We start from the raw sequence: 18,555 nt of genomic DNA on the forward strand, positions 1-18,555 counted from the left end.
TGATGACAGGGAAATTAGGTAAAAGCCTGCAAAATAATCAGTGAGGACCTAGGCCCGTTCCCCCAACTCTCACCTCTAGGCTGCCAACAGTGAGGTTTACAATCCTGTAGTCTTCCCCAGCAGGGCCCCAGCAGGAGAGAAAGGAGCATCTGTCTCTTGAGAAACTGAAGCACCTTAGAGATAAGCCCTCGGGTTCTGGCACTGCAGCACTCTGATGAAAACTCCAGCTGTATCCTCCTCCCACAGCAAGACCCACCAGATGGCAAGCCCTACCCTCACACACACAAACAACTACTCAACTTTTTAAGTTCTCATTCTTCAATACCAAAAGCAAGCTAAGGATCACCAGAAATTTGAACAGAGCTGCTAATACAATCAAGACAGCAAAATAAACAGAAAGTAGGCACTCACAGGACACAAAGCCAAATTAGGAAAGAAAAGGAACTCTAAATAATGTTGGAAAAGTAAGAAAATATTCCACTCATAAATCAAGATGGCCAGAAACAAGGGACAATCTGAAATCAAGCAAGAACTTTCTAAATTAAAAAATATGACAGGCTGGGTGTGGTGGCTCACGCCTATAATCCCAGTGCTTTGGGAGGCGAAAGTGGGCACACTGCTTGAGCTCAGGAGTTCAAGACCAGCCTGGGTAATATAGAGAGACCCCACCTCTATAAGAAATTATCCCAGCGTGGTGGTGGACACCTGTAGTCTCAGCTATTCAGGTGGATGAGGTGGGAGGATCACTTGAGTCCAGGAGGCAGAGATTGCAGTGAGCCATGATCGTGCCACTGCACTCCAGCCTGAGTGACAGAGCAAGACTCTGTTTCAAAAAAATAAAAATGAGAGCCAAAATAAATAATTCAACAGAGGACTTCGAAGGCAAAATGCAAAAAAAATATTTTTTAAGTATAACAAAAAAGGACAGGTGAAATAGGTAATAAATAATAAGGAAAGGAAGATATGAGAGTAATTTGGCTGTGACACCTGCCATCACATTGATGTCAGGGTTGATTCGGCTGATCTGGCTGGATAGATGGGTGTCTCCTGGCTCCCTTTATGTTCCACGCGCAACCCCCTGAAGCTGCACACTTGGTCAAAGAGAACAACCTTTCCTGATAGAGGAAGATTATTATTCAGTCAAAGACATATAAAAAGTTGCCAGTACCTCCAAATAAGAATAGGAAAAGAAAAGATCAATGAAGGAGACAAAGAGAAAAAAATGGCAAGGAGAAAACAGAAATTAAAGTTTAAAAACAGACCTGAAGTATATAGTCTTCAGTCGGAAAGAAATCACCATGTGCCTAGGAAAAAGTAAAAATAATCCATCTCAAAACACATCATGGTAAAATTCTGGAATACTAGCAATAAAAGGAAGCTCCCAGGAAGGAAAAATACATCACATGCAAAGCACTGGGAAAAAGGAAAGCCAGACTTCCAACAAGAGCATTAGAAATTAGGTGACAGTGGGGCAAAAACTTCAAAATTCTGAGTAAAAATGACTCATCCAAAATTTCAGCCAACTTGGCAATCAAATGTAACAGTGTGTATGTGTGCATATATATTTATATATAATATTTATCAATATATACAATAAAAGGTCTCCCAAAAGAACAAAGTTACAGCCCATACAGCCTTTTTGTAGGTACTGGAGGATGTACTCCATCAAAATGAGGGAGTAAATCAAAAAAGAGGACCCCACAGAGTCCAAAAAACAAAGGATCAATACAGAGAGAGGCAAAGGGATTCTCAGGATGTCAGCAGGGCAGCCAGCCCAGAAACACTGTGTCCAAACGAGAGCAGGGGGACTGAGGGCCTTGCACAGATGACTGCAAGGAGTGGAAATGGAACCAGGAGCTCATCAAATAGGTGTAAGGTCATGTTGAGATATTTTTTGAGCTCTTAGAAGGTGTAGGAAGCTAGATACAGATTCAAAGAAAACAAAGTAAATGAAAATAAGGCAATTATTAATTCCAGGAAAATCAATGTTACACAAATGAGGAAATCTAATCATGATACTGTAATCCAAAAATAAAATTCTAAGGCCCCCCAACCATCTGAATGGACTTCCTCTTTAGCCAGGGCTCTTTTAAAACATAACCTGAAAAACTAGTTCAGACCAGGATGGGAAGTGGGGGTCAGACATGCCTCGTTAGATCTCTCCAACAGTAGCATCAACACAGACTTTAAGTCTGATAAGAAACATTTTACAACCTATTCTCTTTAAAGCCTGCTACCTGAAGGCTTCCTCTGCAAATAAGAACTTGGGTCTCCACAGTCCTTTATCTTAACCCAGACATTCCTTTCTTTCTTTTTTTTTTTTTTTTTTTTTTTTTTTTTTTTGAGACGGAGTTTCGCTCTTGTTACCCAGGCTGGAGTGCAATGGTACGATCTCGACTCACCGCAACCTCTGCCTCCTGGGTTCAGGCAATTCTCCTGCCTCAGCCTCCTGAGTGGCTGGGATTACAGGCATGCGCCACCATGCCCAGCTAATTTTTTGTATTTATAGTAGAGACAGGGTTTCACCATGTTGACCAGGATGGTCTCGATCTCTCGACCTCGTGATCCACCCGCCTCGGCCTCCCAAAGTGCTGGGATTACAAGCTTGAGCCACGGCGCCCGGCCCAGACATTCCTTTCTATGGATCCCAGGTCTTTAAAGAAACTCAACCAATTGTCAACCAGGAAATCTTCTAATTTACCTATAAGCTGGACATCCCTGCTTCCAGTTGTCCCTCCTTTCTGAACCAAACCAATGTACTTCTTAAATGTATTTGATTGTCTCATGTCTCCCTAAAATGTGTAAAACCGAGCCGCACCCGACCACCTTGGGCACATGTTCTCAGGACCTCCTGAGTGAGGGCTGTGTCCCAGGCTATGGTCATTCGTATTTGGCTCAGAACAAATCTCTTCAAATATTTTACAGAGTTTGGCTCTTTTCGTTGACAATACACGTCATAAATATAACATGAAAGTACCAGAAAAGGATTTGACAACAATTTGTAAAGAGAAAGTGAAGCTCCTCCTCTGCCAAGCTAGGAAGTCACAAATAATACCTTAGTTCAGTTAATTTATATAATTTTTCTGAAAAATACAGAGACACATCCCAGAAGAAACAGCTAAAAAGAATTTAAAAGTATTGCCCCTGCAAATCAGAGTTAGCTGGGTTTTTGCTATGAACTTTTAATTCCATTTGTGTTTTCTAATTTTAAGAAAAATAATTTGATAGAAATAGAAATTATTCTTATTAGTGATGACTAATGACAACAGCTAGCCTTCAGTGCCTCACACTGAGCTGAGAACTTTACACGTGTTACACACATAACCCTTGCCCACAACCTTCTAAGGTGATTGCTGCTAACACCACCCCAATTTACAGAAGCAATATTGAGGTTTAGTGCTAAGCCACCAGCCAAGCAGAGTCAAGATCCAAATTCAAATTCAACTGCAGAAGCTGAACTCTTATGCTATACTGTTTTTCCATTTTTAAAGATTTTATTGTTTATGCCATCCTCTTAGGCACTATCAAGAAGCCACATACCCAGTACATGCATCTTACACACACACACACACACACACACACACACACACACACACACACCCCAACAGCTTCTGGTGGAAAAATAACTCCCAGGACAAAAGATGGCACAGTATTCTATAATCTAAATAAACTCTGATTTGCTATTCCTTCTCCTCACCCCCGAAACATTCTAAATTGGCTAGATGAAATCAAAGCTTTTGTTATTTAAATGCAAAGTGGAACATTTTATGACATAAAACTCCACTGAGAAACAAAAGGAAACAGAAGTGTTTCTTGGCACCAAGCACCAAAACTTGGACAATAAAGCTCTGTTAAATGAGCAGATGCTAACAAAACTACGTGTAGTTAAGAAATAAAGGTTGGCTGGGCACAGTGGCTCACTCCTGTAATCCCAGCACTTCGGGAGGTGGAGGCGGGAGGATCACTTGAGCCCAGGAGTTTGAGGTCAGCCTGGGCAACAAAGTGAGACCTTGTCTCTACAAAAAATTAGCCAGGCACGGTGGTGCATGCCTGTAGACCCTCCCTACTTGGAGGCTGAGGATAGAGGATTATTCGAACCTGGGAAGTTGAGGCTGCAGTGAGCCATGAGTGCACCATTGCACTCCAACCTGGGGGACAGAGAGAGATTCTCTCAAAAAAAAAAAAAAGTGAAAGTTTTCATGACTCTCAAAGAAGAGCTTTCCACCTTCTTTTGATGAGGCTGTGGGGAAAACAGCACTCACATCCATTGCTGGTGAGTGAGGGCAAAACTTGGTCTAACACCTGTGGAGATAATTTGGTACTATTTATTCCATCTCACTTCTTGAAATTTGTCCTGCACATACAGAGCACACAAGAGAAGTCATAAATGCCTTGGAGTTATTTATTGCAGCATTGCTTTTAATAACTAAAAATTAACTGGGCATGGTGCCATCTGCTTATAATGCCAGCTACTTGGGAAGCAGAGGCAGGAGGCTCACTTGCGACCAGAGTTTGAGACTGAGACCAGCCAGGGCAACATAGTGAGACCGTGTCAATAAATAAAGAAATAAATAAAATTAAAGATTAGGAACAACCCAAATGTGAGCAGGTTAAATACAGAGTGGAATATAATGGAATGCTATGCAGTGGTTAAAAGCAGTGCTTATGTGCACAGACACTGTAGCAAAATTGCTTGGAGTTAAGTCCTGGGTTGTGGGCAGTGCTGCACTGGAGGCAGCCACCCTGGATGACAAGACTCTAATGTGAAGTTCTAAGGGATTTTGTCAATTGTTTGTTTAACACAACCATTTTTAAAATTAAATTATAATAAAGACAAGAATAATAAATACATAAAACTCATCACCTTCTGATTATTTTACGATTATGCTCTCCTAGGCTATGTAAGTCTATTCTACCTATATGATAGACACATTATACAATGATGTGTGACAGCACCTCCTCCCAACTTGATGTTCAGGGTCAACAAGTTGGTGACTTGGAATCAGCCACAAGGGTGTATTCACATCTCAGAATTGCCAAATGCTACAAATCAGGGCTTTCTTAAAATTTTGTACTTTTTTTATAAGTGGGTTACCACTATGTTGCCCAGGCTGGTCTTGAACTCCTGGTCTCAACTTATTCTCCTGCCTCAGCCTCCCCCAACTGCTGAGGTTACAGGTCTGGGCCACTGCACCAGCCATGAGGCTTTTTGTCTTAGAGAGTCATTTAAACATTTGTCAGCATTCCACTGGTTACATGTGATGGGTACATCCGTTTTGCTACCTGTAAGCCCGGGATGATAACAGCACCTATTTGATAGGGTTATTAAGAGGATTCATGGGTTAACATATGTAAAGCATTTAGGAGAGTGCTCAGCGTGCAATACAGCCAATGTAAGGGGTGCTTATGCTTCAGATTATTACCACCAGTACAGAAAAATCTCCAAGCTATATTGTTCCATTTTTTTAAGGTTCAGCAAAGCATGTATGAATGCTGTATTTTAGATACAAAGGATGGACAATTGAAAATACATATCCACAGCATCTTATATAAAGAAGCCTTGGAAGGATATGCAAAAAATAAATTAAAGGGGTTACCTGTTTCACCTTCGGTTGGAGGAATGGGAAGAGCTAGGTGGATGGAGGACTTGGGTAAGAGCAAGAGGTTTCATCGTACCTTGTACTTTCACTGAATTTTATGTTTTTGAGCTACAGAAACATATTCCCTATTGAAAACATTACAATAAAAACTGAACAATTTTCATTAATCCAATAAGCATTTCATCCTCATCTGCTGTAATCAAAACGCTATGGAAGTCCCTCTGTGAGGGTCAGAAGGGGCAGAGAGGAAGGCGAGACCCTGGCTTCTGCCCTGCAGGAGTGCATGCTCCACTTGGAGAGGCAGAGCACGCAGAGCAAACACAAGGAGAACAGTTTGGAGGGACAGGTACGAGTCTGACTGCGGATGCACAAACACCGCAGGGCTTGGGCTTCCATCATGCAGATACGAGGCGGCTCTTAAGAGGTACTTATCGTGTTGTGGGAGGGGAGTATCACACACTGGGGTCTGTTGGAGGGTTCAGGGGGAGGGTTCAGGGGGTGGGGAGGTTGGGGACAGATAACAAGGGGAGAAATGCCAGGTATAGGTGACAGGGGGATGGAGGCAGCAAACCACATTGCCATTATGTACCTATGCAACAAGCCTGCATAATCTGCACATGTACCCCAGAACCTAAAGTACAATTTAAAAAATTTTTTCTAAAAAAACAGCTCTTAAATATTTCTTTGCAAAATGCATATAATAGCAATGTGATACACTTCATCAGCCCAGATTTCTTATTCCAGAATCAAACTCTGTTCCCACTAAAGAAAAGTCTCAAGTCCTTATGTGAAATAAAATGTAACCTCTAGATACAAGGTTCTGGAATTTTCACAAAAAATTGGTATTCTTAGGCAGACCTGATTTCTATGACTATTTTTAGAGCACACCAAAAAGCTAAGCTATAAAAATTATTAGTATTATTATTATACACCTTTGTAAGTAGGAGACACTTGTTTATATAATTTACATACGGGGAACATTCACATCTGCAACAGGTAATAATTAATGATAAAACAAATCAAAATAGGGTGTAAAAATACCAATAGCAATCCCAGATGTTTTGATTTTTGATTACTGTTATTGCAGATGTCTCAAAATAGCATTTACACCCATCACCACTTTGAAATAATGGTAGTTATTAGATCCACCAATAAATCTTATTACTTAGTATGTTACTAAAGAAGCAAATAAAGTACCATATATTTTTGGTAACTATTAAAAAAAAAAAAAAAAAAAACAAAGAAGTACTTACCCTGTTGTATAAGGGATGTTTATGCCCCCTAGATTAATGCTTTCACATCCAACAATAAATAGGGTTGAAAAACACAGTAAAGACACACCACTGCAGATCATGGCTAGTTTTGCAGATTCTCTGGCACCAAGTTTCAATTTTTTAATAATGTAGCCTCCAAGAACAATACCAACACCAGCACTGGGGACGATAATAACCCCTGGGGAGAAGAGAAGGAGAGAGTTAATTTGAACTCGTATACACTATTATTCATCTTATCTATTCTGTCTCTTGCTCATAGTACTAGGGTAAAGAATCAAATATCACTATGATCAATACATCTTCATTGTGTGTGATTTTATAGTATAAGATAATTTTCAACACATACAATCAGCAAAGAACTCCCATACAGATTTCAATAAAATCTTTTACACAGCAAGAAAATAAAGACAAGCAACCCATTAGAAAAGTGAGTAAAACTTTAACAAGTTCTTCACCAAAGACAAAATCTAGACAAATAATAAATATGTGAAAGGGGCTCAACCTCATTACACAAAAGGAAACACAGATGAGGCACCTAACCATCGAAATGATAAATACTCAGGTGACAGACACCCTAAACACCCATTACACATTCTATGCATGTCACAAAATTTCCCATGTACCTCATAAATATGTATGAATATAATGTATAAAAGATTTTTTAAAATGTAAAACCCACGGTGAAATACCACTACACACCAATCCTGTTGGTAAAAACTGTAAGTCTGACAATACCACAGGTTAAAAATGTAGCACATTAAGAACTCTCAACACATTGGCAGGATGTAAATCGCAACACTCACTTTGAAAAACAGTGTGGCATTATCTGGTAGAGTTGAAGATATACACGCCCTGTGGCAACCAGTTCCATCCCTGGATCTATACCCTGAAGACACTTGTGCACATGGGTACCAAAAGACAGGGACAAGATATTTGAAGCATCATAATAGTAAAAAACTGAAAACAAACCAAATGTCCATTAACAGATATCTCATAAATAGTATATCTATATAAAGGAGTGCTTCTATACACTGATTAAATGGAAAGAAAGGTAGCTACACACAACTTTGTGTGATGAATCATACAAAGGCAATGTTGAACGGAAGGAACCAAATGCAACAGAATGCACATGACATGACTACATTGGTATGAAGTTCAAGAACTCGTAAAACTAAACAGCATTGTCTGGGAATGTACACACAGATGGTACAACTATGAAGAAAACCCAGGAGTAATTGACATAAAAGCCAAGACAGTAGAGGGGTGCATGTTATCAGGAAAGGATACAGGAGGTTCCTCTGGTGCTGAAGAATACTTCATGTCATGACCCGGGTAATAGTTACTGCTGTGGTCTGAATATTTGTGTCCTCAAAAATTCACATGATGAAATCCTAACTGCCAAGGTGATTAAGAGGTGGAGGCTTTGGAAGGCGATTAGGTCACAAGAGTGGGAGGCCTCATATATAAGATTCATGTCCTTATAAAAGAGGCCTGAAAGAGCTACCTCGCCTTTCCATGTGAAGTTACATGGTGGGAGGTTACATGTGAGAAGACAGCCTTCTGTAAGAAACTGGGTGCTCCTTCACCACACACTGAATTTGCTGGGGCCTTGTTATTGGACTTCCCAACCTCCAGAACTGTGAGAAATAAATTTCTGTTGTTTATAATCCACCCCGTGAATGATAATTTTGTTACAACCACCTGAATGAACTAAGACAGTTACACAGTGTTCACTTTACAATTATCTCTAAATTGTGTTTAATGTACTTCTGGGTATGTTCTTTTTCACTGTAAAGAATAAAGCAATTGGCCAAGCACAGTGGCTGGTGCCTGTGATCCCAGCATTTTGGGAGGCCAAGGCTGGCAGAGCAGGTGAGGTCAGGAGTTGGAGATCAGTCAGGCCAGCATGCAAAACCCCATCTCTACTAAAAACACAAAAATTAACCAAGGGTGGTAGCACATTCCTGTAATCCCATCTACTCAGGAGCCTGAGACAGGAGAATCACTTGACTGAACCCTGGAGGCAGAGGTTGCAGTAAGCCAAGATGGCACCACTGCACTCCAGCCTGGGCCACAGAGTGAGACTCCACCTCAAAAACATAAAATAAAATAAAGAAATCATCATGATGCCTGCCCCCAAGAACCTTACAATCTGAAAGAGAAACAAACTACTTAATAGGAATTAGAATACAATAAAATAAATGTATTTTCATCCAGGAAGGCTTCATACAAGTGGCAGTATTTGAGTTGACTCTCAACAGATGAGACAGAATCTGTCCAATGAACCAGCACAGAGAATGTCCTACACAAAGAAAACATCTGCACAAAGCAAATACATGCACAGAGGCATGAGATGACAAAACTGAGGATTCAACACAATCCAAAATATTGTGTATGAAAAGTAAGCAGCTGGGAGGTAAAAAGACCTGGAGAAGAGAAGTAGGGAAAAAGGAGACCATGAAAGGAACTTAGATTGTAGCTCTGACAAAGGAGGCCGCTGAAGAATTCTGAGCTGTGACTGAAAGGACGGAAGCTGTGTATTACAAAGATCATCCCTGAAATGAGATGCAAGACGGCTTAGATGGGGTCAAAACTCAACTCAGAGAAATGGTCAGGAGGATGACTGCGAAGGTCCTTGTGAGCCACAGTAGGGCCCTACAAAGATGGCCCAATAATTAGATAAGGCAGGGAGACAGGAAGGATGCCTGCGTGACACCAGACGGTGGGAGAAATTTGGACTATGAGGAGGAAATGTGTGTGCAGAGCAGCTCAATGGCCACCACTGTAGACTTGTTGATTGTGAAGGACCTGAGGAACAATCAGGTGGAAATGCCTCAGCCGGGCGCGGTGCCTCATGCCTGTAATCGCAGCACTTTGGGAGGCCAAGGTGGACAGATCATTTGAGGTCAGGAGTTCCAGACCAGCCTGACCAACGTGGTGAAACCCTGCCTCGGGGTTTGATGGCGCAGGCCTGTAATCTCAGCTACTCAGGAGCTGAGGCAGGAGAATTGCTTGATCCCAAAAGGCAAAGTTGCAGTGAGCTGAGATCGCATCAGAGCAAGACTCCGTCTCAAAAAAAATAAAAATAAAAATAAAAAAAAGGAAAGAAAACCAAGAAACCTAGGAGAAAATGACAACATTATCAAGTGCCTTAGAGAAGTCCGGTAAGAAAGACTGAAGTGAGACAATGTGTCACTGGACCTCTGACAAGAGCAGTTTTAAGAGTGTCATGCAGGAGTAGTCAGGCACGAGGACCTAGAGTTTGGGAATCCAGACAGCTCTTTCTAGAACTTTGCATGTAAAAGGGATACGAGTCTAGAATTAGACTGGGGCCAAGGTAGGGCTGGGGTTTAGAGGGTTTTATCTCTAGGATGCAGAGAGGACTTAAGCATATTTATATACTGAGGAAAATAAACTAAAAAGGAAATGAATGGTTGAACGTGGAGGGAAAAGTTTAGTGAAGGACAATGCAAGATCCTTAAGAAGTCAGGATACTATAGAATTAATAACACAGATAATCAACTTGGCCCTTAGTAAAGAGAGAGAGACTCCTTCATCTGGGCTAGAACAGGGGTTAAATCCATGGGTGAATAGTAGCTTTACAATGTTAGTTTTTCTGTTATATTTTTCCATTATTTTGTAAACATAATGTAGTACATGTTGTAACAAAACATTTGAAAAACATAGAAAAGTAGGAAGAAAAACACAGAAAAGTAAGAAGGAAAACAGAAAAATAGGAAGGAACAAAAATCCACTGATAGCATTCTGGCATATTTCATTACAGACGTTTTTCCTCCGAGAATTCATAACATGCTAGAGATTCATTTTTTTATAGCTTTGATTTTTTTTTTTTCTGTACAATTGAAAATAAAACCAACTCTTAGAAGGAAGAGATACTGAGAACTTTAAATGTGGCCAAGGGTTGGAAAAACCATGGTGGGAAAGTGAAGTCAGCACTGCACAGTTCCGGACGATATTGGACACCAGAAGTTTGCAGCTGCATTCACGTGCATGGTCGCATGCTCTGGCATGTTCAGCAACCCACGAAGAGGAGGAGAGGAAGACAGGTAGCTTAACCGAAAGTCAGTTTTGCCTGGCACCCAGGGTTCATCCTGTAAACCTCACCAGAGTCCTGTGAAATCGGCAAGGGTTTTTTTTTTTTTTTTTTCTTGAGACAGAGTTTCACCCTTGTTGCCCAGGCTGGAGTGCAGCGGTGCGATCTTCGCTCACTGCAACCTCTGCCTCCCGGGTTCAGGTGATTCTCCTTCCCCAGCCTCTTAAGTAGCTGGGATTACACGTGCTAGCCACCACCCCCGGCTAAGTTTTGTATTCTTAGTAGAGATAAGGTTTCACCATATTGGCCAGGCTGTTCTCAAACTCCCGACCTTAGGTGATCCACCCACCTCGGACTCCCAAAGTGCTGGGATTACAGGAGTGAGCCTGGCCAGCAATGGCCCTTTCACAGATGAGGAGATTGAAGGCTCGGGAAAGTGTCCTGCTTACATTTATAATGCACAGCACAAAAAAGGGAGTTTGGATGGAAACTGACATTTTCTGTTCCCAGCCCCACACTGGGCCCACATTATCACAGCTGCCTCTTACACCCAACCAGTCCATGAAATCTCATCCAGAGCTCTGGAGTGAGATGAGCTGGTGAATGAAAGAACCCTCCTCACTAAGAAAACGTATACATACTATCAATGTGATTAATTTGCCTTTAGAATGAAAACGTTTTATTCATAAAATTTCCATTTCAACTGAGCAATTATGGAGCGGCAGATACTGTACTAGACCCTCAGGATAACAACAAATCTCCATGCTGGCAGCTGAGTCATAATTAAAAAGCAGCAGAATGTATTTGACTATGTATCCTAATTAGCATTAGGCCCTCAAAAACAGAACAGTTGTCATCTGCAAATATGAGGGTACACCAAACAGAGTGAAAACCCATGAAAATGTTCTTCTGCGCCTCCATCATTTCCAACTCGCTGCACTATCAAAACAGAAAGATCTGACCACTCATTACGCGAATATGGACATTGCTTGGATCTCCGGTCAGAGACGAGACAAAGTTTGCTTTGGGGAATCACATGCATCTTGGGAAGAGCAGCGCGGAGGGGGTCAGACAGTTCAGCGCCTTCTCTCTGCCCGCCCTCACCCCCAAAGCCCCTGGCTCCAAGTACAGCAGCTGTAGTAGTTCCGAGTGAGCTCATGGAGGGGCTTGTAGTCAGTTTCTCCACCCGCCACCCCGCCTGCCCATTCCCTGTTGCGGGTGGAAAAAATAAACATAAAAGATGGGTTCTCCCGGCAGAAGTTACTTTGCTGTCTCCCGCTAGCTCTGTTGTCTGAGTTCAAATTCACGTCCCTGGTTGGTGCCCTCCTTCCCTTCACTCTGTCCCCAGACCCCAGAAAGTCAGCCCGCTGCGCCTCTCACCCCTGCACCCCTCACCTCTCTGTGCCTCTGCGCCTGACCCTGCCGGGTTCCCAGACTCGGAAGGACCCCCGAGTTCCTGCTCTCCGCGCCCTCTAATGGCCAAGACCAGGGGAGCGCGGGGGAGAAGCAGGTGGGGGAAAGGCCATCAATGGACGGATGGACGGATGCCCAAGGACACCTGGGTGTGTTCGGCGGGAAGGGCGAGGGGGCAGAGCGGGGAAGACGGGAATGCCTGCACCAAGCCCGGGCACCCGAGGCCCGAGGTGCCAGCCGTAGAGGAGAAAGCCCAACACAATTCCAGTTGTTCAAGAGACAGATCCGGGTAAGAGTGTGGCCTCCGTAGCCAGGTCCCCTGAGTTCAAATCTCAGCTCAGCCACTTAAAAGCTGCATGTCTTTAGGCAAGTTACTGAAAATTTCCAGGCCTCAGATTTTCTCCTCCTTGAAATGTGGATTATAATAGTATCTTCTTCGTAGGGTTGTTAGGATTAAATGAATTAAGACCTGTGAAAGGCATAGAACAGTGTCTGATCCATAGCATACAATCAACAAATGCTGGCCATCATCAGCAGCATTTTAACAAGTATGAATTTCATTATCTGCCTCATATTATGAGTTTAACTCAGCAGGCATATGTCGGAATTATAATTAGGCAAATTCCTAAATGCTATTTAATCTATAGAATTGAATTTAAGCAATCTATCAATGGCCCAACATAAATCTCTATATGTTCTTAAAATACACAAACCTTTGATATTTAACACATAAACCTCTCTTAGATATTTAGCAGCTTGTCTTTTATCTGAATCTAAAGAACTCCCTGAAACATTGAGTGCTGACAATACAGAGGATTCTGCTTTGCTCATAAAGGATCTGGGAATATCCTGCTGCTTTCCAGCTGGAAATCTTTTATCTACTTACTTATCCAAGCAAATAGACATTAATTGTCCTACTTTCTTTCTTTCTCTGTCAAGCACTATTATGCCGCAACATTAGATTTTGACATTTTTATTCTGGGTCCCAATATTGCTTGCCTTTTGTGGCTGCATGAAGCTGAAAGGTCTTTATGAAAAATAATATTTATTTAATTACCAAATATAAAAGCTAATGGCTGAATTTTTCCTCTTTTGCTCCAATTTTTGCCAATTTGTATATTGTAAATAGACACAGAAAATATACATAAGCTTAAAGCATAATTTGGAGCACAGGAAAACTTGAACCAAAATTAGGCAACCCATTCATTATCAGGAATGTATTATAAGTTCAGGGAGCTTCAGTTGTGCTGTCCTTGCTATTGTTAAGACAACAACAATGATGTGCTTTTATGGTAGCCAGTGCTAGCCCCTGTCATCACACCTGCCACTCCTATTGTGTTTATTTCCTGTCTTTCTGCTATCTTTCTTTAAGGTTCTTGTCTATATTTTCAGCATCTTCCTATTTCTTTAGCACTGACCAACACCGTATGTGTGTGTTTGGATAAAAACACAAACATTCATTTTGAACTTATTATATAAAACCTTACATAATTTTAAACTTAACATATAAAATCTTCAAATGATTTACTCGTTAATTTCTGTTTTCAATTATTCCTGCAACTGGGTTATATCCCATTTTACAAACAGAAAATCTAAGATCTAATTTGAGATTAAAATAAATTGCTAAAATCAGTTGAAAACTGATAAACACTTAATATCTAGATAGATACCTGAAAAATCTTTTAACAAGATTCTTAATTGAACATTATTAGCAAAGCTTAAACTGCAAAGTCCCCAAAGGAAACAAAGAGTAAAATATCAGGTCTCTGAAACCTCTTATCTGTTGTGAAATTACAGGGGTGCAGAATGTCCCACCATGGTGAATTAAATGGATACAGACAGGCTCTCAGAATCTCAGACATTCTCATTTCTTTGCTCTAGTTACACTGCCCTTTCGGTGTTCTCTGTGTCCAAAGTTTCCTTACGTTCTGTTGAAAATAAATGGCTTGCATACATGAGACTATCAACAAATACAGAATATCATTGTAAGCTATTATGACATGTGGATTCTGCTGCTGCCTGGCTGGGCATATGGGAGGTGCAAGAAGGCAGAATGAGTACTGAGAAAAGAAGTACCATTTATTCACTCATTCATTCTCTCTCCCCCTGCCACCCTCCTACCTTTTTCTTTTTATGTGCAAATGCACACAGGCATGAACACACACACACCCACAAACAACAGCATACACACACCCAGAAACAACCACATACACACACAAATGTTGATTACATCCCAGGTAGTGTAATAACTACTCTAAATATTGTACGTATCTCATTTAATTCTCAAAATGTTACAGATTTTAGGCTGGGCACGGTGGCTCAAGCCTGTAATCCCAGCACTTTGGGAGGCCGAGGCGGGTGGATCACGAGGTCAAGAGATCGAGACCATCCTGGTCAACATGGTGAAACCCTGTCTCTACTAAAAATACAAAAAATTAGCTGGGCATGGTGGCGCGTGCCTGTAATCCCAGCTACTCAGGAGGCTGAGGCAGGAGAATTGCCTGAACCCGGGAGGCAGAGGTTGCGGTGAGCCGAGATCGCACCACTGCACTCCAGCCTGGGTAACAAGAGTGAAACTCTGTCTCAAAAAAAAAAAAAAAAGTTACAGATTTTTATGCTCTGAACCCAAAGTGTGTCTTACAATCAATAGTATGCAAGCCTTATATAATGATCTAATTAGAAGCATTTTTCTTTCATAGCAACTCAAAATCATGGTGCATTTTGCCAGCAAAGGTGTGTTAGACTGGAAGGAGGAATACAGCATTCTCTCCACATCACAGAGGAAGAAATACATAAAGACTGCTAGAGCAAGAAAAGCAACTCAAGTTTATTTCACTTTTCTAAAGCCTAAACTTTTAACCCAATGCTTCAAAAGACATCTTTTCCTCTTGCTCAGAATAAATGATTTTGCCCTTTTAAGCTTCCACTTTCTCTTGCAAACATTTCCTTATAGAAAATAAGTATCAATTACTGTCAGAAGGAAACAACTAAAAAGATTATTTTAAAAATCCAAACCTTAAACCATTTTAACTGATCTGACAACAGACAGTACTGTAAGAATATATTCTCACGAAGCATACATAACTCCACAAAGTATAAAAGAAAAATATATCTCTTTTGCTTTTGTATATCTCAGTCTTACTGTTGTAAAAAATTTCAGCAATCCCTTCATAAATGAACAAGATGTATCATTATAATTAATTTAAGGTACCTGTTTCTTTGAACTCAGTGGCTGTTTAAGAGAGAGAACAAACTATTTCTTTAAAGCCATAATATTTCATGGCATAGCTTCACTCCAAAACTTAAAGGAGGCGTAGCAAAGCCCCCTGTTTGGACGTTGGATTAGGAAAGGCAGCCTGTATGTGTTGATTACTCGCTACAATCAGAGCTGCCAGTACCTGAAGAAGCCTTTAAGCACAGTGGAAGAACTTACAGTAAGTTCTTTTGGGAATTTTCTTTTGAGGCAGATAAGCTGCGGGGATAGCTCACCGAGTTCAAAGCTGCTGCACCTCAGCTGTCCCCAGTTTTGCCCCTCTATAACTCCAGTTAGAGGAGACAGAAGTAGACTTCATCAGGCTCAGTGTCCTCTATCAAGTTCCCCATGACAATCACAGTGTGGCTCCCGTGGGACCACTCACAGCTAACCAAGGCAAAATGCCCTTGGATTTCTAGCATAGCCTTGCTGAAATTTTTAGTAAAGGCTTTCAAAGGAATTCTACACTTCTAAAAACCTTAGCCTCGATGACTTCTACAGGGAGCTATTTATATAAAGCCCACATTTAACTCCTCTGAGGTCAAATGGATCTCATTCACCCATGGTAACACTTTTTTCAACTCTTTGCTAACTCAAGGAGATACTGTGCAGTAGGAGAGAAATATGAGAACCCCATATCAGGATTCAAGGTCTGGGGATCACTGAAGGAAAGGTAATAAAAAGGAACATTCAACAGAGAAAACAACCGTGCTTTTCACTTCAGGTTTCTGTAAAGCTCTGACTGAAATAATGCATAAAAGAGAATGCTGAGCTGTTTTATGAAAGGGATTCAAAAATCAAATCAAATTAATATTTCATCTTTTATGGCTTACAAACCTAAAAGAATTTTCTGCATCCAAGTGATAAACCCACAGAGGGCAAAAACCACTTGAAATGATGAAATGCAAAAATCTCAGTGTTTACTTCCGATCTCCCTAGTGCTGGGAAACTGAAGGTGAAAAGCTCTAAGCAAACTACTGGAAAGGCAGGTAGGGGGCCTCTGTAGAGGAAATTTCACAGGAGAATAATAGTACCTTATTAACTTTTTCAGCTATCAAAATAAGCCTCAAACAACACTGGTATCAATGTACTGTACTGCGTTTCCATTCACAGAAGTAAAACCCACAGATGCGGCCCATGCTGAGTGCAAAACCCTCTTTGGAGGCCCTTTGGGCAAGATTCATTTTCTGTCGGCAACTTGCAACTTCTCTGTCCATTGCTGCCCAAATCTAACAGCCCTCGGAGCTTTCCCATCAAGACAGTTCATCGTCGTGACGCCCACTAATGGCGGAACTGCAAAACCCTGACAAAGCTCTCCTTCCCCCTGGGAGAAGTAAGCAGACTTTTCAAACTCTGTATCTGGAAAAAGAATTAAGACAAACTTCTGCACATCTGAACTATAACTTTTAGGGTGCCCTTGCCCCATGAGGGCCAGCTGGAAATTTTGCTTTTGAGAAACCATATTCATTCTGCCAAGTGAGCAGGGAAGACCAGAGCAGCCATTGCAGAAATATAGTCAAATCAGTAATTAGACACATTCTGTATCTTTTTTCTTCTTTTAGTTGACTGCTTCTCTAAGCTATAATTCATGTATATACAATTTGCCCACTTAAAGGGTACAGTTTGATGTTTTTAGTATATTCACAGACACATGTAATCACCTCTAAAATTTTAGAACATATTCATCACCCCAAAAAGTAATGCCATACCCATTAACTATCACACTCAGCCCTTCCTCACCCCCTACTGCTCCAGCCCTAGACAATCACCACTCTAATTTCTACCTCCACAGATTTGCGTATTGAAGACATTTTACATAAATGGAGTCATACAATATGTGTGTCTGGCTTCTGTCACTTAGTATGTTTTCAAGGTTCATCTATGTTGACTCATGTATTAGTTCTTCATTCCTATTTATGGTCAAATAACATTTCATTGTATTTCCAGGTCACATTTTATTAATAATATTTACCCACTCATTAGGAGATGGACATTTGGGTTGTTTCCACTTTTTGGTTATTATGAATAATGCTGCTATGAACATTCAAATACAAGGTTTGTGTGAGCATATGTTTTTGTTTCTCTTGGATACACGCCTAGAAATGGAATTTCTGGATCACATGTTAACTGTGTTTGAGAACGTGCCACACTGTTTTCCAAAGTGGCTGCACCATTTGACATTCCCAGCAGCAGTGTGAGGGCCCCAATTTCTACACATCTTCACCCACTCTTGTTATTATCACAGATACTATTCTATTTTAGCCATCTGAGTGAGTGTGAGGTGGTATCTCATTGTGGTTTTGATTTGCATTCTCCTGGTAACTAACAGGGCTGAGCGTCTTTCCATGAGCTTATTGTTGGACATTGCTACATCTTTTCTGGAGAAACGTCTACTTAGATACTTCACCCATTTTAATTGGCTTATTTGTCTTTTTATTATTGAGCTGTAAGAGTTCTTTGTGTGTTCTAGACATTACTGCCTTAGCAGACATATGCTTTGCAAATTTTTCTCCCATTCCGCAGGCTGTCTTTTTACTTTATTATTTTTTTTTTTTTTCCTGGAAGTCAGGTCCTTGCTCTGTCACCCATGCTGGAGTGCAGTGGCACAATCATGGCTCACAGTAGCCTCAACCTCCCAGGCCCAAGTGATTCTCCCTCCTCAGACTTCCACATAGCTGGGACTATGGCACATGCCAACACTCTTAGCTAATGTTTATATTTTTTATACAGCCCATGTTGCCCAGGCTGCTCTCGAACTCCTGGGCTCAGGCAACTGTCCTGCCTTATTCTCCCAGTGTTGGAATTATAGGCATGAGCCACAATGCCTAGCCCATTTTTATTTTTATTTTTTGAGGCAGAGTTTCGCTCTCGTTGCCCAGACTGGAGTACAATGGCGTGATCTGGGCTCAAAAATCAGTTGATGATAAATACATAAGGTTATTTCTGGGGTCTCAATTCTAT

At 41.1% G+C, this 18,555-nt stretch overlaps 1 protein-coding gene across 3 annotated transcripts in view; it reads right to left on the reverse strand.

Moving 5' to 3' along the window:
• SLCO5A1 (solute carrier organic anion transporter family member 5A1) overlaps window positions 1–18,555 on the reverse strand; it is a 153,775-nt gene that overhangs the window by 25,325 nt on the left and 109,895 nt on the right. For all 3 annotated transcript variants that reach the window (XM_039464926.2, XM_010330741.3, XM_003942904.3), the window contains one exon: window positions 6,854–7,052. In XM_039464926.2, the coding sequence (XP_039320860.1) occupies window positions 6,854–7,052 (199 nt within the window). The remainder of the gene's footprint in view (window positions 1–6,853; window positions 7,053–18,555) is intronic.

Source organism: Saimiri boliviensis, chromosome 15 (genome assembly GCF_048565385.1).
Source record: "Saimiri boliviensis isolate mSaiBol1 chromosome 15, mSaiBol1.pri, whole genome shotgun sequence".
Lineage (NCBI taxonomy): Eukaryota > Metazoa > Chordata > Mammalia > Primates > Cebidae > Saimiri > Saimiri boliviensis.